This window comes from Aspergillus multicolor (genome assembly GCF_047715735.1).
Source record: "Aspergillus multicolor strain CBS 133.54 unplaced genomic scaffold BDW74scaffold_17, whole genome shotgun sequence".
Lineage (NCBI taxonomy): Eukaryota > Fungi > Ascomycota > Eurotiomycetes > Eurotiales > Aspergillaceae > Aspergillus > Aspergillus multicolor.
Window position 1 is genome coordinate 23,305 of NW_027395968.1, and position 20,591 is coordinate 43,895.

Sequence of the window (20,591 nt, forward strand, 5' to 3'; positions counted from 1 at the left end):
CTGTCTACTGGACATAAGCCCCTGATCCGAATTGAGGACCGAGATATATCCCTTGACTGGCCATACTCTTCGTTGTTTCCCCGAGAATTCGCAATTGTATGACAGATGCTGGGGATGCTTATCAGCGTTTGACCTACCTCATTTGGTGCGAGAAACAGATTTGGGATAGGTCCAATTAGTTAACGACGCGCTATTGGGGAGGGGCCTTCCCCACCAGCAGCGTTGTTGGAACAAGGACCTATGGGTACCCCAAGTCAAGACAAGAAAGCTGCACCACGTCGCGGGGGAAAGTCACATACTTTTGCGTGTGCCAAGGCTTCAATACAGGGCCTTGAATATCCTGCTTGGTTAGGTACGTAGTATTTAGGTGGTCCCAGGGGTATGTGCTGCTGGCAATATAGGCTTACGCCTGACGTGATGTGGTACGTAGCCTAGGGAAATGATCCGGTGGCATCTATGCTTCTCGCTGCTACCTTCGTAACATGCTTATAATCCTGGGAAAATCATTTCCTTGTTCTTGATTACCATCTCCATCGTTAGCGTGCTGCCATTATCGCATCCACCTGATTCAAGGTAGTAGGTTTTGGGCTAATTATGCTAAGAGACAGTCCAGAATGCTAAATAAATGACCTACATGATTATATCACCATTTGAAAGCTGTTCAGTCATGATGGCTGGTGCGCTCATTCAAACATGGAAACATGGTGGTGGGTCTGGTCTTGATGGCAGTCCCAGTATGCCCTGCAGTGCTTACTAGCGTTCTTTTTTCAGGTAGAACTTATAGTTGGACAGCCGGAAGCATGAGGGTGTAGGCTCAGCTGCTTCCCTGATTTACTTAAGAAAAAAGAAACTTGCTGTTTGTACTTTAGTCCTCGGGACATTTCAGGGTGCTGTCCCGGCTTCTGGCATGGTCATATTGATTTGGAGGGTTGGCACCACTGCGACCCGGGATCCATAGTAGACAGCTTTGTGGTATGCGTATAAAAGAACCATGAAAAGACAATACCATATCTAGTGCCGGAGTTTATGTTGAGATGCCTATACTCAACGAGTGTGGCGATGCTTCGGCAAGGGGATATTTTTGTCATGCCTGAAGACAAAACACCCCGTTCGCAGAGGTCACTGAGCGGGTAGCGCTAATTGAGGCAGCCAGTCACTCAGACTATATAAGTGAGGACCTTGGTTTCCAACAGTTGTGAGCGAGACACTGACTGTCAATGCGACCCCTTGATAATGGGCCTGGGAACGGTATAATTCGAAGGCTTGCCACCTGTAGTGTGCTATGTGGTTGTACCACGTATTTATTTGATGACGGACTGACTGCCTTGGTTGCAATTGAACCACATCCAAGGTATCCCTGGACGAATCAGCCCATGCCATTGTCGGACTAATCATGACGCATAACATCTCTGAAAAAGTCCCAAGGCCTCCGGTTGGACCATTTATGCATAGGTAAGAATCAACCGCCACATAGTGACATCATATGGCGGAGTAATTGCCATTCATAAGACAAGGACGGGATCAATCTCAATTTAGTAGCTCTGGTTGTCCATGGTGAAGTCGTAATAACAGAAATGGCACTCTTGCCTTAGTGAAACCCCGTCAATAGGCGTAACTTTGACACGCTATTTGAGACCACGAGCATGGCAGAGTCAGCGGACGAAACAAGGCCATGTGCTGCCTACTAACATTTCATTCGCCAATAATCCTTCGTGCTAGGCCACTGCTTTCCCAACGAAACTTTTATTATTCTCTGGTTACCAGGGTTCAAGACCGTATCCTGCCGCTGCTGTTACCGCAGTGGGAAGGACTAGGTTTGGAGTTCTCATTAATAGGGCGTTTTCGACGTAAACAAGCGGGCACAGCAATTGCATCAGTTCGATTCCGGCCAAGCTATACCGGAGTACCGGCTTCCAACGTGCTCAAATAATGTGGTATATTTGCTCACCACCTTAATTTACTACCACCATTGATATTAACATATCCTTACCAGATTTCTGTATGGACGTCACAAAATCCCCCGTGAAATGGAGGCAATAACCGGCGTGAATTGGGAGCTTGAGCTTTTCTCCTCATGCACAAGGGTATAACCCGCAACCTCGGGAGGTTTGAATCGCTAGTTGAGTGGGCGAAACGAGAGCGCATGCCACCAAGGAGTGGACGGCTGAAGAAACACCATGGGTTCGATGTCTTGACAATACAGAAGTATGGATCTTGCACTACATCTGAGCCCAACCTGCTGCGGTACGGAATGTGATTAAGCTCTCCGACTAGAGTCTAGGTGTACGTTTGAACGACGCTCATAATTCTTGAAAGATCTACACTATGGTTCCCCGGTACCTAATGATATTCAAGAAAGGAGGAGTCCGGGGCCGTATCTCGAAGGCTATATCTTGGTTCCCTTGGCGACATAGGTCACAGTTTGGTCTTGGATCCAAACGTACTGTTGCGCCATAGATCTCTTGCCATCTAGACCCTACCTAACATTCTGGCGCATGGATATAGACCAGCCATATAACTACTGCGATATCCAGTGACCTGGGTTGCTCGGCCGTTGTAAATCACCCATGACACCTGTGGTAATCTCCAAACCGCATCGTGTACTCCGACGCAAGCCGACCCATCCCAGGGTCCGTACTCGTGCATGTGCCAAAAGCATATGTGTGCTAGCTACTCGCATCAGACGGCATATTTGTACGACCCTGAGCGACAGTCGAGATTCTGCTTCCGGAGCGTCAATGCCTTTGTTCCATGCATACATGCAGGAATGATTGGGGACACTCGAGGATCCGGGAGGGTCGATACCAATCGAATCATATATGGCAGGCAGTAGGAAGCGCACCATTCCTTCCTACACATGATGGTATGCGCGCGACCGCTGTGGGCAACGCATACTTTCTGAAGCACGGTCTAGCCTAACCCCTGTTGAGGGCCGAGAAACCTATATGATCTGCAATCCTCAGGCCATTTGTCCCGCTTGAACTCTACCAGGCGCACGAAGTTTCGCTCCATTTTCACCATCTCCTCAGCCTCTACCTTTCTTTGTGAGTGACCTTTCGTGCATTTTCAACCACTGGGTATAGCACTAAGGTCAGTTCCAAACCCACAAGGCAAAGATATATTCCCTTCGCTGTTTCGTTTTGGCACCTGGCCTTCATGTGGTTAGACTCTGCAAACAACCTTTTCGGTATTTTCTATCTCATCCTAATCGCTGTCCCAGCGGCACTGACCTTTGCATACCATGGAGCTCAAATTGTGGTTTTGACCCTTGAGACTACTTTACGTAACTTCTCTTATATACTATGTCTTTCGCGACCGCCTTGGGATCGCTCGCTACACTCCGCAAGGTCCATTGAAGAGCGAGTTTCTTCATGTCCCTTTTCCATACTGTTTGGTTCCATAAGCGGATTGGTCTGTGAGGTGGCGTAGTAGAAACACAAGTAAAGCTTGCTTGGCGTAATTTTGGACTAATTGGAGTGGCCCTATGGTTCTTCTCCATGCTGAATTACTTCTTTGCCAGAGATTAATATGTAGAAGCAGTGAAGCTTTCTGACCCCCGGCACTGCATGGGGCGATTCCATTGTACTTCATAAATGGTCACTTGGATGGGCCTTTCCCATAATCATTATCACCCTCTGTTGGCTTTTCGAGCAGGAAACTCGTCCATTTGTGTCTTGAGGCTGGAAAGTGCGTATTCATCATCTGCACTTCGAAGGAAACACCATGTGCACTATTATCAGTGTACTTGAACCACAATTGCCCCGAGTGGGGAATCGACTTTGCCGCGGGATACGCTGCCTATGATTGTTATTGGAAAATGCACCAAGCTATTAGGTATAATATCTCTAGCATTTGATCTTGCATCTCATCCCTAGCCACGCTACCTATGCGCCCTTGGTGTAGGCACGGCGTAGGTAGCGGGCTAATAAGCTATCCATATATATCCATGATATACTGACAGTGTCTTGGCGTTCAGCCCTACCTAGGTAGAAGGCATGAGTGTCGGCCATGCCCAGGAGGTAACCTTAATCTCCATCTGCTTTCCTAGTGACGTACACAGGCACCCAGTCATCCATGACAGATTTGCTCCGTTAAACCAATATCCTGGAAGGTGATTATTGAGCCAGGTTGGGACAGTGATTTCATGATGCTTGTTCGAGGAATCGGCTGGCTTGGAGAATGACTAAATCCACACCGATAGTAGGGTTAAACTCTGTACATGCATCTGCACAGGTGAGCAAAGCCTGCCGGTCTCCTGCAGTTTCTTACCAATGTCGCTATCGTTTTGCTGTGTCTAACAAATATGTCCATCTAACCCGTGCCAGCGAGCCTGGATTGCTTGAGAATCACAGCACTTTTCCAATATTGCCAGCCCGTGGGGTATGTTATTGTGTTACAACGCCCAGCTTTAGGCTAGTCAAGCCAGCATGATATTGCTGAGAATTTACAATCGGCGCTGTAGATCCTCCAGGATATCTCTTCACAACGAAGCGCTCGGGTTTAAGCCCTCTGAATCCGCGGTAGACACGCCCGCCTGTAGAGGACTGGTAACTTTGGAATAGTTGCAGGAGGGGCCGTGCCGAAGGTAAACAGTCAAGTTGTCCTTTCCTGACCCCGCCTGCCTTGTTTCTGATCGGTCAATTTTCGTCAATCACATTGGCGCCCCTCTCCGCAGAGAACATAAGGTTCACAGTACACAGAAGACAAGCCCGACGAGGTACTTAGAGGATTATAGTGGATCTGGAAACATGTAACCATTCTATCCTGCAAAGGTAAAACGGCTCATAAGTGGGCGTCTGCAATAACGTCTTCCTGGTATTTACTAACCCACATGGGGGAACAATTCCTGTAATATGAAGTCCTTGGTAATTGAATTAAAGCCCGCGTGATATGGAGCCGCCCAGACTACGATCCCACGTCAATAAGAGGACAAACCACTTCAAGGATAACGAGACAATGGCTAGTGGGATATACCTTTCCCGGTTAATGCAGCTTGCGAGTCAGAGGCCTTCTCTTGTTTCGCATTTTAGTGGTACAATTCGCCGAGAAAGCGACCTGCATTTTGGTGTGCATCCATCGAAGCTATAACTTTGCCTAGAAATATCTTTGTTGGCACGATTCTCAAAAGCTTGTATTGCTATTCAACTAGTTTGAGAAACGTTAATAGTCGCGCCATCTGCTATGATGATTGTACGGGCTACAGCCGTAGCTTAGAGGAATATGGTTAGGAGTACACCAGCAAGCAGCGAAAGTCATCAGCGTTCGAGAACTACATCTCTTTAATCTGAATTTGCCCAAAGAAACAGCTATATTAGTCAAGTATCCTTGTTAAAGACCGATGATTAGCTATTAAACCTAGTTTAAGGGTGCTAGTGTTCTAACTTTGAACAAAATTATCTTGATGCCTAATACTTGTTTGAATATTAAAGGGTGTGGAGAAGGTTATAGGCAAAGTGCTCTATCAAACAGTGATCAGCAGTCTAAAACATCAATTATGCTCTACCACCCTATAAATAACCACAAACGCTCTGCAGATCATAGGCAGCCGTGAAAGGTATTGTGGGTCTGGCCAAGGTGTGATCGACCAATTTTCTGGCACCTGAAGAAAACTTCAAACGTCAGGGACTGGCTGTATTAATATTGATAAAGGCAATCTGAACCATTCTCAAGTGCTTCGAGGGCCACTGGCATATTGTTGCATGTACTGCTCCATACTCAATAGCGACACAAATATTTGAACTGTTTACAGCCTAGAAGTGGGCGTATTCGCTTATCTCTTCCCTTCTACCACCGAGTCCCAACCTTGGAAGTACCATCCAAACCGGGTTTGAATATGCCGGCCGGCTCTACGTTGAGAGGAAGACGGGCTCATCACAAGTCACGCAATGGGTGCCAGCAATGTAAGAACCGGAAAGTGAAGGTATCTCTCATCTCTCCCACGGGTGGTTTCTAGCTCTGAACCGAAGGGTTGATCAAAAACCACAGTGTGACGAACAGAAGCCGGTTTGCGGCAAGTGCAAGGTACATGAAGTGGATTGCTCCTTTGCGCTGGCCACCAGCGTGGCGGACGCAATCAATTCGGCAGAAAAGCTTATCGCATCCTTGGATCAGGATGCAACGCCCGACACGACTGGGAGCTCCAGACCAAGTCGGTCAGGGTCGCCGCGTGATACTGAAGCTGGACCTGGACCTGGACCTGGACCAGAGAGCTCCCGGCCTCGGCCACACCTGCAAGCGCCGCCCTCGGCCGGTTCTGAGCTGGACATCTCAGACCTGGAGTTGCTGCACCACTACACGACTTCAACCGCCTACACCTTCTCAAACCACCCTGCACTGCAAACGTTCTGGCGGGTCGAAGCTCCTAAGATCGCATTCACTGCACCCTACACTCTGCGAGCGATGTTGGCCATGTCAGCTCTCCATCTATCCGTGCTTCGTCCAGAGAAGAAGGACGTCTACGTTGCCCAGGCTAGCGAACACAATGATCTGGCGCTCAAGCTGGCTGCCCCGGAACTGACCAACGTGAACCACGAGAATGCGACGCCGCTGTTCCTCTTCTCCGCACTGCTGTCGTTCATCTCATGCGCCAAGCCACTGAAACTAGGCAACTTCCTCCTTCTGGAAGACCATGACATTGCCGACTGGCTCTCGCTCATCAGGGGGACGGGGACGATTGTCGAATCCGCCAACGAATCGCTCCGCACAGGCCCGCTGGGGATCATATTCAGCGTGCATCGCCAATCTCACAACCAGCCCAATGTGCAGCACCCGTTTCTCGAAGACTTGCGGCAATTCATTCTGGGAGAAGTCAGCGATGACCACGAGAGAGAGGTATATCGTATCGCCATCGATCATTTAAGCCACTGCTTTGCGATATGCTTGGACAAGGCGTGGCGCCTGGAGACATCGGATGTGTTTATGTGGTTGATGCGTGTTCCGCGTGATTTCCTGGTCTTGTTGAAGGGGCATCAACCGCATGCTATGATCATCCTTGGGTATTTCTGCGTCCTGATACATCAGCTGGAATGGATGTGGTGGATGAAGAATTGGGGGAGACATATCCTCTCGCAGATCTACCATCTTTTGCCGGGGCCATTGCATAGGGCTTGGTTGCAGTGGCCGATGGAGCAGGTCGGCTTCAGTCCGTATTGACGACGTTCTTTATACAAAACGGAGTCCTGCAAAAATAAGTTACTTTTTCACTTCATACCCTTACCATCAAGAACCTCTACGATTTCCGGTACTATGGCTGGCCTCCTATAGAATAGTGCACTAGAAAGCCCAACATACTCAACGAACGTAATTACAGAAGAGATACCTCTCGTGCACTTGTGAAATTGAATCAGTATTTGTGCAGAACAGATACTCGAAACTATTGTAGACTAGGATCACCACCAACAATGAAACAAATGAAAGACGATGTCCGAACCTAGGAAGCCTAAACGCCAATATACCAGAAAAGACCAATACAGGCCACTCAGCTTTTCTCTATATATGAACTACCGCAATAGCGTCACAAAGAGTCTTCAGGATTGTTCTGTCTCGCCTGAGTCTACAAATTGATCGTCGAGTGTCCCGGGCCACACCTTGCATAGGTATGGTTCCTAGGTAGGTATGCCCGCCGAGGACAATCTAGAGCCGGAACCCAGAATGGAGATTGGCGCGCTTAGATTGTCCAGAGGTTGCCTCGAAATCCGAAATCAAGTTTGCTGCAGCCCTGATCATCTCCGTGACCTTGGTCACATCGGCAATTGTCACCTCCTCTGTCTTGCGCTCCCACCCAAGCTCAGTCGGAAGACGCTCGTTATCTGCACATCACATCAAGACATCACATCCATATGGTCAGCCCTGCATCACTTACGACCCGAAACCTTGCCCTACTAACCGAATACAACGCAACACTTCAAACCAGACCAAGCTGACAAAAAAAAAAAAAAAAGGAAAAAAAAGGAGGGGAGAAGTGGGGGAACTTACGGAAGAAATACTCAACCCAGTCCCTGCTCACGGTTCCCTCGTCCATATCCCCAAAGACGATAATCGGCGCCGCGGCCTCCCCAAGGCTAAACTCCTCTGTCTGATTGGTGAATGTATACGTCGGGTTGAATGCCTTGGAGATCACCTGCCGCGCCACCTTACTATTTGCCATCATGGCTGCGGTCAGGGTGGGGTGTGTCCAGAATGAGCGGGTTTGCGCGAAGACCGTCGCGTTGAAGATGTGGTTTAAGCCGGAGTAGTCGTCCGCGCGGCTGGTATCTGTTAGTAGCCGTACTTCGAAGGCATTGGTGGAGAAACTTGGAAGGGAAGGTATGGTATGGGTATGGTATGGTATGGGTATGGTATGGTAGGTATGGTACCTCAGACCAGCATCGTGTTCGAGGATGTTGTGGCGGTTGAGGTGGTCACTGATTCAAAGCCCCTGTTAGTCCGAGCCTTCTTATCATCATGGGGGATAAACGCGGCAAGACGACATACAGAGTCAAGTAATCAGCGCCCTCTTCCGGGTTCGCAACGACAGCCATTTTGAACATAAGTTCGGCGAGGGAGGTGTTGAAGTGCAGGGCCGTCGTGCGGGAGGAAGCCATGATTTGCCAGTGTATTCATCATCGGGCATGGACCGCGGACTGTTATGTTCAAGTTTCATGTCAGTATGGCTCAGTGGCCATCAAGGAGGAATGAGCCACATACAGTTTTCATGTCCCGGCGGGTGCCATCGTCCATAAGAACCGTGCGATGGGGTAGCCAATGCCAGACCCAGGCCGCCGAAGACAAACTGCAAGGCAGCCTTCATGATGGTGGAGTTGGTCAAAATTGAGAGGATAAGGAGATATCGAGGGTAGTCGAGGTCCTGTTACACTGAAGGGGCCACCTCGAAGCTGGAGGCAGCCAGCCGTCTTTATACAGAGATCCAAGCCCTGGAGATACATGCCCGGAAAGGGTTGCCCAATAGGAGGAATGTGGTTAGTATATATGTACGCCTCCTAGGTTTTGGCTTTGTTAGTTCATCGGGTTCGGGTTCGGGTTCGGATTCAGGTCTGGGAGCTGGAACACGAGTCATGGATCTGTAGTTTCATGAAGAATAGTAAGATTATCCTGATACAATGAATGAATTGTAAAGAAGACTCAAAATTAGAGTAGGCGTCAGCATTTATTGCATTGCAACTAGCTCTGTATCGGTGAGGTGCTGGATATTGCCTAGTAAGTGAGAATTCTCGATTCTGCACTTCTCTAATTAACAGACAGGTGCAATATGCGCTGTAATCAAGGGACAGGGGTGGAAACGCAGCTGGTTGACTGCTTGGGTTATCGTTGAGGGCTTCCCTTGCTTTTCGCAAGTACGAAGGACACAATCACCATGATCGTCGGGTCCTAGACTGTTTTGAGGTCGTTCGAGGGCAACCCATGTTCTGGATACCAAGTCCATCAAGAGTCAAAAAATTGCAATAATACCATATGAGAGGTTGGATAGGTAGACCGTGGCTTGGGGTTACTTCAATCCTTTTCTTGTGCCATCCCTAAGTCATATCTCGTCGTTACCGAAATGAAGTTACTCCTGCCTGTATAATAGATATAATGCTTTCTTCATGACATTCGTCGACACGATACATCTAGAGCAAGGCGCTAACTAGGCGTAGGGGAAGCTGATCTCCTACCATACGCGGGTCACTCTCCTATCGGCCCCCTTCCTCCGTCCGGTCCAAGGGCACGGTCTTTTCTCTTCCAAGAAATCTGGAAAGCATCAAGGACCTCTTGCCTGAACTTTCTATCTTGGATCCTCTCATTCTGGGCGCCACGATCGAGATACCGCTGGAAAATGGCCAAAAGATGTTCGTCGTTTCGCAACTGGAGCTGGTCTATCGCCGTGGATCCACCAGGCCAATCTTCCAGAGCGCGTTGGCCTGCTTCTTATGAGTCCCGCTCGGCCTGACTCTGAGAAACGCAAGCCTTTTGCACTTACCTGAAGACGAATCGGTCGTGTTGAGAATTTGGGGAGAAGTTTGCTGCGCACTGCTATCCGAGGCCAGCACCATAGACCCTCGTATAGACTGCGAAGAGGTTAATGGCTTAGGACGAACACTGCCATTTTTGCGAAACTGGAGAAATGATCAGCTCTAGGCACCGGCAGCGTTCATATACGAGGCGGCTGAACGAACATCATATGATGCTTCTGTCACAGAGAAGTCGTCCTTGTCGTCGTGGGAAATATGTGCCTGTACGCTCTTGGCTGCGTATATGGCGCTATTTACCACCAATGCCGTACCTGTTCGAGACGGTAAGTATTCAGCCACGTGAGAGGCGTTGGTAGGGATTAGATAGAGTTTTCATTTATAACCCACTTGTAAATGGAAGTAACGCAATGTGTCCGAAGAACTTGGCAGTTCCGACCCCGATGTCTCTGGCCGGGTTTGACTTGCCCCCGTCATTGTATGCACCGCCGTTCTCATCCAGCATGTTTACCTTAAATCGTGAGAACCATACCCAGGCCTGTGACCAGTGCGACGTACCTTTTTCCGCGACCCGGACAGCTTCCCAACAAGATTCGAAGCGCTAACTATTTCTTTCACCGCAGTATTGAAGCCATTCATGTACTCCTTCGTCGTCCTCCCCCGTAGAACCAGTCTGTTCAGATTGCGGGTGGTAAACACGCCGATCAGCACTGTGACTTCATCAGTCCATCAGTCGCAGATTTTCTCTCGGAGTACTTACAGGACTAAATCACTAAGACTGATCTTCTTCTCCCCGAGCAACACTACCGCCGCTTCAGCCGATATCAACAGCGACAGCTTATTCCAGACACGGAATACAGTGAGGTCTTGCTGCGTCATAGGGCAGACTTGCTTCTGGGCCGGTGGTAGCCAGCGATAGAATGACTGAACGGCACTTTCGGCACCACCTTCATCTATAAGCTGGTTTTGAATGGCGCGGGCGGCCTGATGGATATCGGGGCGGAGGCAATATGTTATTGCCTGCGTGAGTGCCTCGGCCGTGAGGGTTTGGAGGGCCAGTGGTGAGGCACCAGCGCCAAACTCGGCGATAGTCAGGCCTAGCTTTCGCTGACTGGGTTTGATCAGATAAGCCATTGGTGGTAACCTTTTGTAGCCAGGGAAGCGGAATCTCACTCTTCTGTTTCGGCAACTATTATACTTGGTTGACCGTGTTGTAACGCCAATTTGGCACTCTCCAAGTTCCCAGTGTGCACAACGAGTGATACTCTAGAAGCTAGCCACTCTGTCATGAAAGGTATTAATATAAAGCCCTGTTTGTGGAAGATGTGTGATTTACCGCGAGAAGTAGAGTCCACGAAGAATACATATGGACTATCCCAACTGGTAGCAATATGCTGCCATTCCCTGGGAAGAAGGACCCGAAACCCATGATTTATGACAGCTCGCTGAATAATTGTTGCTAGCAAACCGGATACATGGTCAATGGCCTCGTGCATCATGAAGTAGATTGACACTCCACCCGATAAGAGAAAGGAGTGAAGACCAGCTGCGGGCAGCTGATAGGATTCTCCGGGATCCTGAAAAATGTAGCCAGATATCTCTATACCCGGTGTCAGTTCGCACAATTGCACCTGCTTGTGGGGGTTATAAATGAATCCTACCTTGGTTCTCGGGCCAGTCAACCGGTTTTGAGATGAGCATTTTGGAACAAAGATAGGTATACGGGACTTGGTAATCTCTCACGATTGTTGCTGCCGTTTTTATAGAAATCGGCCTTAGCCCAAGGACGCATTGTCGAAACTGGTTGATGGGTTTAATTGACCTAGGTCTCCGGTGTCAACTTGATTGCTAGAACGCTTATCTCCATCACTAACTCACGTATACCAGGTGCATTCCTCAACCATAGCATAAGACAGGATATTCGCGGTTGCCGTATCGAGACCCTCACTTGAGCTGAAACGCGCGTGTGGGTGCGAAAATGCTTTAGTTGGGGTTTGGAGGGTGGCCGACATGATGTGCAGAGGGATGGATAGGCGCTCCGCGCAATGGATGTGAGCATGGGCCGCGGGGGTTGCGATTATTGCATCCGCTAAGAAGGGACGGGGATCGTTGTAGTAAGGGGCAATGCAGGCTCTCCAGCATTGACTGTATGTTTCCAATAGCGAGTTATTGTGCTGACGATGGTTGCGGTCCCTGTTTCCCACCCCAGTAGATACCCACTTGCCGTTGCTTGCGGGGTTCTAAAAAGGACATCAGTGTCTGTCTGTCTGCGAGTCATAATACGTACATCATAGCGACCTGGTTCGTTGTCTATTGGAAAGAAGTCAAGGCCCTGTATTCGCGCTAAGGGCTCGCATACTGTATCAGCAGCGATACGCACTCGATGAGAATGCTGGAGCAGATGCTTTGCAATGTAAACAAATTGTTCGATATCCTCTGTTTTGAATTGTTAGTGGAGAGCTAAGGACGATGGTTAACAAACGGAAAGGGTGCTACCTTTGACAACCATCACTACAATGTCGAGTGGTGGTTGCTTGAGTCTCACTGGGCTTCCTTCAACATTTTTCGTGCCTCCATTCCCTGAAGGAGCACGATTTGAGTCCACATTTATCAATCGTGGTGCAACTCTTGGCCGCATGAATGCCTCAATGAATGCAGAAGTGCGAGATGTTATGCTGGTGTTGATGAGGACCTTGCTGTCTCTGTCTCCTGTGTCATTGTGTGAGTACTTACCTTCTGGTGCATTGTCGCCCTCCGGCACCTGGTAATTGTGGGGGAACTCGCGAGAAAGGCTTGGTTCCATAACTGTCCGGAGCGATATTTCAGACGAATTGGCTGAGCCCTGCACAGGCGAGTATGCGGGTGGCGGATCGTCCTCATTCTGGCAAATTCCATGTAGCATGATGTTCTTCTCGCCGGCCATTGTAAGATTCAAGCTGCAACATGACAGGACTTATCGCCGTGTCATGTAGAGGAACAAAATTGCATGTAGCATCCATGTCACAAATGAGAAAATCTGGCTTGCTGGTCCAGAACTTTCAGCAGCGTTCACCGGGCCGAAAGAAGGCGGAGCTTGAGCAACTGGCACGTCCACCTGGGCACCTTGATGCACTTGCCTAATCAGGAATCTTTGCAGTTACAGACTTACGGCCTTACAGGGGCAGAAGGTGGGCCAAGTTGGCAGAGGGTGGACCGCGGAGGCGGATTTGGCTTCGGATTTGTCGGATTTCGACGCGGCCTCGGGTTCAGGTTCGGGTTCGTACCTATACCTATGCACAATGCGGCTCGATGGCAATCTGCAGATCAAAGATACCCCTCCAACGCCAAAAATAGTCCGAAAGCCCAAGCAAAGGCTTGAGTATTCATATACTAACCCGATTCGTGCCGACAGAAAGCTGGTACCTAGTCATACCAATGCCACAACCATACGGATACTGTAGATGGAACGGCTGGAAATAGGCCACAGGTAAAAGAAGTTGTATAGCAGAAATTTCCACGGATATGTATATATATATATCTCGCTGAGACTGCTCATCAGGTTGTCTCCCTGAGCCAGTTTCTCTTTCATTCCTGCAGTTGCAAATTAAATCTAATCAATCTTCTTATTTACATCCAATATCGCCATGTCCGATTCAGAATCCACTTGGCATTTGTACGAGTACCAGCCCAACCTGGTTGCTGCGGCTATATTCGCGGCTTTGTTCCTTGTGACCACATTGGTTCATCTTTATCAAAGAGTCAAATCACATGCCAAATTCCTGAATCCTTTCATCGTTGGTGGTGTCTGTAAGTAGCCTGCCCCATTGTGCTGAATCATTGTTTACCTGCTAACTCCATACAGTCCAGGTCATTGGCTACTGTGCCCGTGGTGCGGCTCACGTCCACGAGACAAATACCACGATCTATGCCCTACAGACGCTGCTGCTCCTGCTGGCACCAACCTTGTATGCAGCATCAATCTACATGATTCTGTCACGAATTATTATCTCCGTCAATGCACAGCATCTCAGCTTGATTCCCGTACGATGGTTGACAAAGATATTTGTCTGTGGTGATATTCTCTCCTTCGTTCTTCAGGGCGCAGGTAAGTCAACGAAAACTCCTCCCCACCCTAAGAAGTGCCCCTACTGACAGGCAATCTCTTCACAAGGCGGCGGCATAATGTCGGGTGGCTTATCTAGCGGTCTTAAAATTGGCCAATGGGTCATCGTAGTGGGACTGTGCGTCCAGTTAGTCTTCTTCGGCGCCTTCCTGGTTGCCTCAATTATTTTTCACCTTCAGATATCCAGCACCCCAACCGTGGAGTCAGATAAGGCAACTAGTCGCGAGAGGAGCTGCTGGCCTCACGATTGGCGAGGCTTGCTATTTGCGTGCTACTTCGTTAGCGTGCTCATCCTCATTCGGTCGGTCTACCGCGTTGTCGAGTTCGCCCAGGGAAATACTGGCTATGTCATAAGCCGCGAATGGTTCCTGTATGTCCTGGATGCATTGATGATGCTTCTGGTCATGGTGACGTTGAACGTATTTCATCCGTCAATTGTCCTAAAAAGCACAACACGGCATCATCGGGTCGGATCGCACGAGCCTGTGTTGCAGTATGGCATGCGCAGGATCTCACAGGAAGTGTGAATATGTCTTACGGGAAGACATCGTCCTTTCTAGCGCGACCCATTGCGCCATGTTCAATTACTGTCTAACATCATGTTTTGTGTTTTGCTGTCTTAAATGTTTTGTGTTTTGCTGTCTTAAATGTTTGATGTCTTTGAGAAATCATTGCCTCAACCATTCTCGAGCTTTTTCTTTCTTGTTTATAGAGCTGATGGCTTTAGGTCTGCGTCCATTCTAAAATGTTATCTTCTTGCACTGCTTAGTTTCTCGTATGTAAAAAAATGCTTTAAACTCACGTTGTTCGTGTTGCTCGCCATTCTGGGGCCAGATCCTCCCACAGCCCTGGAAAGGCCAAGCGTTGAAGCCAAGCAGAAGGAACCCACCATAGGTTCGGCTTGCGCATCTTCAAGGATTGGACGGGAAGATGCCCTTGGGCGGGGCTGCCTCATCCCGCCATAACGCCAAGGCTCTGTGAAATGAGAAATTGGAAAGTCTGGGCCCCAGTAACAGTTGTCTTTGTAGGTTTAGGTTTGCTGCTCATCTATTTCAAAAACTTTCCCAAGACTGGATTTCATGGCTTGGCAGGATACATGTGTTGGCTTTAAAGCTAGGAAACGTCCTGGTCTTATAGAAAATCAAGGTTAATAAATAGTTTCAGGGTATAACTACGGAAACTACCATATCTTCCGCATGGGATGCACCTACCACTCGGGATTCATATTACATGGCGTCAAATGAACTACCACGGATCCTCCACCAAGGACCGATCGGCTTAAAAGGGGCTAGATTGGGCAATTATACTGGTAATTTGTGGATTCAGGTACTAGTGGGCCATCACCGAGTATAACTAGAAGCACTAGATCTTCCTGTTTTCCACTATAAAAATAGATCTTCACGCTCTAGGCTCCACATAAAATCTTACTCTCAAGCTATAAGAGGTTAATTCCCAAAAGCCGCCTGGTACCAAGCAATTAAATGCCAGGATTCATACTTGGTCTCGCCAGCCTTTTGAAGTTACCAACAATCCACTCTTGTTCTCAATAACATTCACAATCTATTATCTACCATTTACAAAACCTTGCTCCAAGATCGTCTCTACAACTGGAGCCTGGAGCTGCAATATATTGGAGCGAATGATGCAGCCCACCGATTCTGGGGGCGCTATAATCACTGTGCACCCTCTGGACAGGGGGGCCTCGTCACAACGTTGCCACACTTTGCACTTCACCAAGTCAGCCCTGTCAACCTACAATGGCCGATACATTGAGCTTGATGACTTCACCCCGTCGATGAATCCGGCTTGCAATGACAAAGGACATGTGAGGTCTCCTGAAAAGAGAAGTCGATTCATCTATATCCCGAATACTTTATGGACACGTTCGTTTGCTATCGCGGTGGTCCTTGAGACACTGGCTACGGTTGGGATCGAAAGGTGAGTTATCACAGCACGAATCCCGGATGATCCATGTGCAAAAGACTCATAATTCTTAGCTTGGTTTTTGTTAAAATGTTGAACCAGCTAGATAGATTTTGATAAGGGCAATGCGACGACACGCATTCGGTCATTACTTGGTTTTTACATTTTCGCACTTCTCTACGAGCTTGCGCTGCCATACGATGCTTTACGACGCAAAAACACCTTCCAGCTGACTGGCCTCTGCATTTGCAACCTTGGCCTTTTTACTTACGGCATCCTTCAAATGAGAGAAATTAAGAATACCGTCACAGAAGTGGTGGCCGACACCACGCGCAGCACCAACATTTTGGGGATGTATCAGATCGAACTCATCCTAGTTCCGGTGTTTTTGGGTCTCGGTACTGCTGTCATGATATTTTGTGACGTGGAAGCTTCGGGCAGAATTCTCCTGGTCAATCTACAAAGATATCAGTGCAGATCTGCGAATGAATCGCCGATATACAGTCTACCAGGTAAGATTTTCTCGCTGATGTGACCCAATCTTGATGCTAAATGCTCAGGTCTACATTACTATCCTCAAATTCGATTGGTTTTTTCATTTTTGGCACACAACTACAGATCCTATTTTGCATTCAGGATCTGGAGAATCAGGATTTTTTTTATCAATGCGGCCATGGTTCCTGTTACCATAATAGCTCTATCTTTATCAGCCCTGTTTTGTCGGCGAGAGAAAACCAAATCTCTCTTCATGATGATGGTAGGTTCCTTATCAATTCCGGATATCCCCCGAGCCCTCCGCTTAGCTGACAACCATGGCAGATCTTCATGATTGCTGTTTTAGCAGGCATTATCCGAACCATAACACAAATGCACCGTTCAGATGACAGTAATAATCTTGGCACCTTCAAGACCTCCCTAACTCTATTTGCTGGGATTGCAACTTTGTTGATCATTTCAACTCTTGTCAACTCGGTATGGTGTATGATGAACTTCCAGAAAGGTCTGAAAGATTACGTCAAACAGCTTCGAAGCAGGAAGCAAGTGTCTGATCCATCAGGGCCTAGGAATCCAGACGCTAACTCACGCTTTGTATTCAACTGAATCCTTTATCATAGTAATGAATGTTATCTACAAATGATTATTATTTGTAATTAGAAGGGCTTTTTACTTATATATTAAGCAACCCTCTACTACCTAAGTCAATCTAAAGTTAGAGAGTACTTATATAGCTCTCCTACAGCCCACTTGCAGGTCAGTGACCAGACTCGCGGCCAACAAAGCGCTTATTGTCGACACCATTGTGGGTTTCCTTGCGTAGTTCGGATTAATCGCATTCATGGTCGAATCGAAATAGCCGGGAGTAGTTCTACGGGCGTTGCGATCTACCATATTCTCTTGCAGGGTGTGAAAAGCAAGCACTCGATTACTGTACAAGCTGTGATAGCGCTCTATTTCTCCGGCGAAAAGTAAAACAGGACGGGATCGGGGCTGATGAGGACGCCATCGTGAGGGAAGTGAGTTCGATTAATCCGTCAGCGCTTCTCGCCATCGGCTACTGTGCAGTACTAGGTAGTACAATTCCCTGATTCGACGACGGCAGTTGCCGTAAGATACTCGGCGAGCCGTTATCTCAGACTGCTGAGGTTCCTCAACGTTAGGTTCCATAGTGTGAGATTCCGACGAGGGTCAACAAGCGACTGTAAGAACGTCGGGGGTAAGTTGTGTTTCTCCGTGTAGTGGTGGCCACCGCATGGATGTTTCACTCGAGAGTGCCTTCTCTCAGATGGGCGAAGCCGGCAATTGGCTGCGGCTTGGTGAGGTCACGGGGACACCAATTACCATAGTATACGTCGTCCACGTGTACCGAGAGGGATTCATGCATCTTGCATCCCCCGGCACTCCGACATCCAATCGACTACCTAATACCGATCAGACATATCGGTAGGCGTATCGGGGGTCATTTGTCGAAGAGGCTTCAGAGGATGGAAGGTGCCGGTCGACAGGCTCGGAGGGGGTGGTTTCCGAATAGTGATTTGCTGATATGGCCAAATGCAAGGCAAACGCTGGCAGTATACCGATTTCGAATAACTGAAACTACTGCGGTCGGATCGTTTTAGGCTGGAATTTAGTTCCCGACCTGGAGTGTTTGCCAGTCTGTTCAGCAGGCGATGGTTGGCCCTACCATACTAAACGGCTACCAGTTTCGCGGAATGAACAGTCCTCTTCGGTTATTGTCGGACATCTTTCCAGTAGGGATTCTTCAACGTCGGAATTCCGTTCCCTGCATTTTGCCAACTGGTGGTTGCGCAGGCAATAACCGATCTTCTCTTTCACCTGCTGTATAAATAGTTTCAAACCGCCGAACCCGACCTGGTGGCGTGTTGCCTATCAACTAGGGCTGCTTTCAAGCTCGGCTACAATGTTGGGACTCGTGATTCTTCCCAGCACTGGTCTGGCGCTTGTTTCCTATATATTCATTCTTCCCTTCCTGACATACCTCTACGATCCAAAGGGGCTACGCAAATTGCCGACCGTCTCACCCTTGTCCGGTCTCACGGACCTCCATCACTGCTACCTCAGCGCGCTCGGATACCGCTCCAAGGCCTTCTATGAAGCCCACATAGAGAAAAAAGCATCTATTCTACGTACGGGGCCGAACTCAATCTCATTTGGCGATATCCGTGCCATCAAAGACCTCTATGGCCATGGTACCAGATGCATAAAGGACCATAACTACACCCTTCTAGCCGGATCGCACACCCAGATCTTCGAGGTCGTCGACAAGGGCGACCACTCCAGGAGGAGAAAACAGCTATCTTCCGCGTTCGCTTTGAAGAATCTCGAGAGATGAGAGTTCAAGGTTGCTCAAAGTGTGCAACGGCTCTTGAACTCGATGGATGAACACTGCACTGCGCCCTTGCTCTCCGGCCAAAGTATTCCAAGTCACGCAGACGTCACCTTCGACTTTGGGAAATGGATCTATCTATTCACAATTGAGGCAATCAATATTATCGCCGTATCTTCATCTCTTGGTCTGATGAACAAAGGGTCAGACGATGTTACAGCCGAGAAGCGAGACGGGTATCTATACCAGGCACGCTACAGAGAAGCACAGAGCTACACTGCACTTGGCCAATCGACCTTTGTCTGGAATTATAAAAACTACCATATGCTTGCAATGCTGTCTAAAATGAGCGCGAAATGGCGCGATGTATGGGAGAAGGCCAAACCCTGGGACGATATTGTTTACCACCAGGCGCACACACGGCTGAAGCGATATCAGGGCGGCGAAAACTTGGATGGCTTTTTCAAGCGTTGATGGAAGACAAGCAGGGCAGACCCAGTAATCTTGAATGGGGTGAGGTCGTGGCTGAGGTGGGCGCGATCATCAACGCAGGGGCAGACACTACATCCATCGCCCTGACGAACGTTCTAGAGATGCTCCTCCACCACCCGCGGGAGTTGGAGAGGTTGCGAGAGGAGGTCGACAGTGCCCTCGGTGAGAGCGAAGTCGTCGCCACCTATGACAAGGTCAAAAACTTACCTTTCCTGCGCGCCTGCTTGGACGAGGCCCTCCGTCTCAGCCCTCCGACCTCCGCAGGTCTACCCCGGCGGACACCACCAGGAGGCGCTCAGATCCTTGGCCAGTGGATCCCTGGAGACACCACAGTAGCGATGGCGATCTACACCGCGCATCGCGGCCCAGAGGTCTTCCCCGACCCCGAAGAGTATAGACCAGAGCGCTGGATGGACCCTGAAGCACGGAAGCGGATGGAACCCTATTTCATCCCCTTTTCTGCTGGCTCACGGGGCTGTCTCGGTCGCAATATCTCTTACCTTGAGCAGAAGCTGGTGTTAGCCTCTATTGTGCACCGGTATGAGTTTGCTTTGCCATCACCCGACTTCAGATTGGAGCGTCGGGAGGCATTAAATCTCCTCGTGGGGGAGTTGCCGATCAAATTGTGGCGCCGGAAGTTATAGTTCTAAATATCCATACAAAGCAAGCATGATAACCGTCAAGTGGTGTCTGCCAGAGCTTGATTCTGGGATGACTTCTCAAAGAGTGATGGCTTTTTTATCCATATTTCAGCTAGATATCAATTCATTGAATACAACCTGACTCTTATCTTTCCGCGGTAAGCTAAAGCGGAGAGAGCGGCCGAATTGACAATTCTCCAGGAAACTAGACAGATCGCTATATATAACTCAAGTATCGGACGGACATGGTGTTGCTGATCCAAGACGACGGGAGATCCGTAGTGGTGGCGATCAGCCTCAGAGATTGCTTCTGAAAGTCCGACATCTGTTGACGGCAATCAGAGACAAACTTAGAAAAATCTTAAACTCATCTAGTCTCATATTTCGGCTCAGCAGCAACCAGATTCAGGAAATGATCAAACTCTAACCTTGGAAACTACTAGGCCAGAGCATGGTTGCAGCCAAAAAAAAAAAAATCATCCTATCCGAACCCGAATAAGAGCCCGAGGCCGTGTTTCAATCGACGACCTCGGGTTCTTATTCGGGTTCGGGTTCCCCTTGGCCAATGTCGGGTAGATCTGCAAGATCATCGTTTTGGCCGCTTCACACTCCACCTTCTAGAAGCAAAAGTTCCCACTTTTCGA

General features: G+C 48.8%; 6 protein-coding genes across 6 annotated transcripts; 4 read left to right on the top strand and 2 right to left on the bottom strand.

Annotated features, from left to right (window-relative positions):
• Positions 1-5,833: 5,833 nt before the first annotated feature.
• On the top strand, positions 5,834-7,217 carry BDW74DRAFT_185859 (Zn(II)2Cys6 transcription factor domain-containing protein; the record flags this gene model as incomplete). Its single annotated transcript, XM_073731134.1, has 2 exons — positions 5,834-5,920; positions 5,986-7,217. The coding sequence occupies 2 exons, from the start codon at positions 5,834-5,836 to the stop codon at positions 7,150-7,152; spliced, it is 1,254 nt and encodes a 417-aa protein (XP_073582480.1). The 3' UTR covers positions 7,153-7,217.
• A 415-nt stretch (positions 7,218-7,632) lies between these two features.
• Positions 7,633-8,788, bottom strand: BDW74DRAFT_185861 (peroxidase family protein; the record flags this gene model as incomplete). Its single annotated transcript, XM_073731135.1, has 6 exons — positions 7,633-7,808; positions 7,975-8,246; positions 8,355-8,402; positions 8,473-8,492; positions 8,527-8,621; positions 8,686-8,788. 6 exons carry the CDS (start codon positions 8,786-8,788, stop codon positions 7,633-7,635), a joined length of 714 nt encoding a protein of 237 aa, XP_073582481.1.
• Positions 8,789-9,480: 692 nt separating this feature from the next.
• Positions 9,481-12,867, bottom strand: BDW74DRAFT_185862 (uncharacterized protein; the record flags this gene model as incomplete). The annotated part of the gene is made up of 12 exons (XM_073731136.1): positions 9,481-9,896; positions 10,118-10,258; positions 10,335-10,455; positions 10,503-10,617; positions 10,705-11,055; positions 11,118-11,226; positions 11,281-11,457; positions 11,606-11,766; positions 11,823-12,137; positions 12,196-12,211; positions 12,243-12,380; positions 12,441-12,867. The coding sequence occupies 12 exons, from the start codon at positions 12,865-12,867 to the stop codon at positions 9,661-9,663; spliced, it is 2,307 nt and encodes a 768-aa protein (XP_073582482.1). The 3' UTR covers positions 9,481-9,660.
• Positions 12,868-13,567: 700 nt separating this feature from the next.
• On the top strand, positions 13,568-14,573 carry BDW74DRAFT_168652 (RTA1 domain-containing protein; the record flags this gene model as incomplete). The annotated part of the gene is made up of 3 exons (XM_073726875.1): positions 13,568-13,730; positions 13,786-14,028; positions 14,095-14,573. The coding sequence occupies 3 exons, from the start codon at positions 13,568-13,570 to the stop codon at positions 14,571-14,573; spliced, it is 885 nt and encodes a 294-aa protein (XP_073582483.1).
• A 1,268-nt stretch (positions 14,574-15,841) lies between these two features.
• On the top strand, positions 15,842-17,998 carry BDW74DRAFT_168653 (uncharacterized protein; the record flags this gene model as incomplete). The annotated part of the gene is made up of 7 exons (XM_073726876.1): positions 15,842-15,970; positions 16,076-16,388; positions 16,435-16,481; positions 16,530-16,558; positions 16,621-16,726; positions 16,789-17,010; positions 17,915-17,998. 7 exons carry the CDS (start codon positions 15,842-15,844, stop codon positions 17,996-17,998), a joined length of 930 nt encoding a protein of 309 aa, XP_073582484.1.
• Positions 17,999-18,366: 368 nt separating this feature from the next.
• BDW74DRAFT_185866 (cytochrome P450) lies at positions 18,367-19,950 on the top strand (the record flags this gene model as incomplete). The annotated part of the gene is made up of 3 exons (XM_073731137.1): positions 18,367-18,792; positions 18,841-19,213; positions 19,303-19,950. Exons 1-3 carry the CDS (start codon positions 18,389-18,391, stop codon positions 19,948-19,950), a joined length of 1,425 nt encoding a protein of 474 aa, XP_073582485.1. The 5' UTR covers positions 18,367-18,388.
• Between the last annotated feature and the right edge of the window lie 641 nt (positions 19,951-20,591).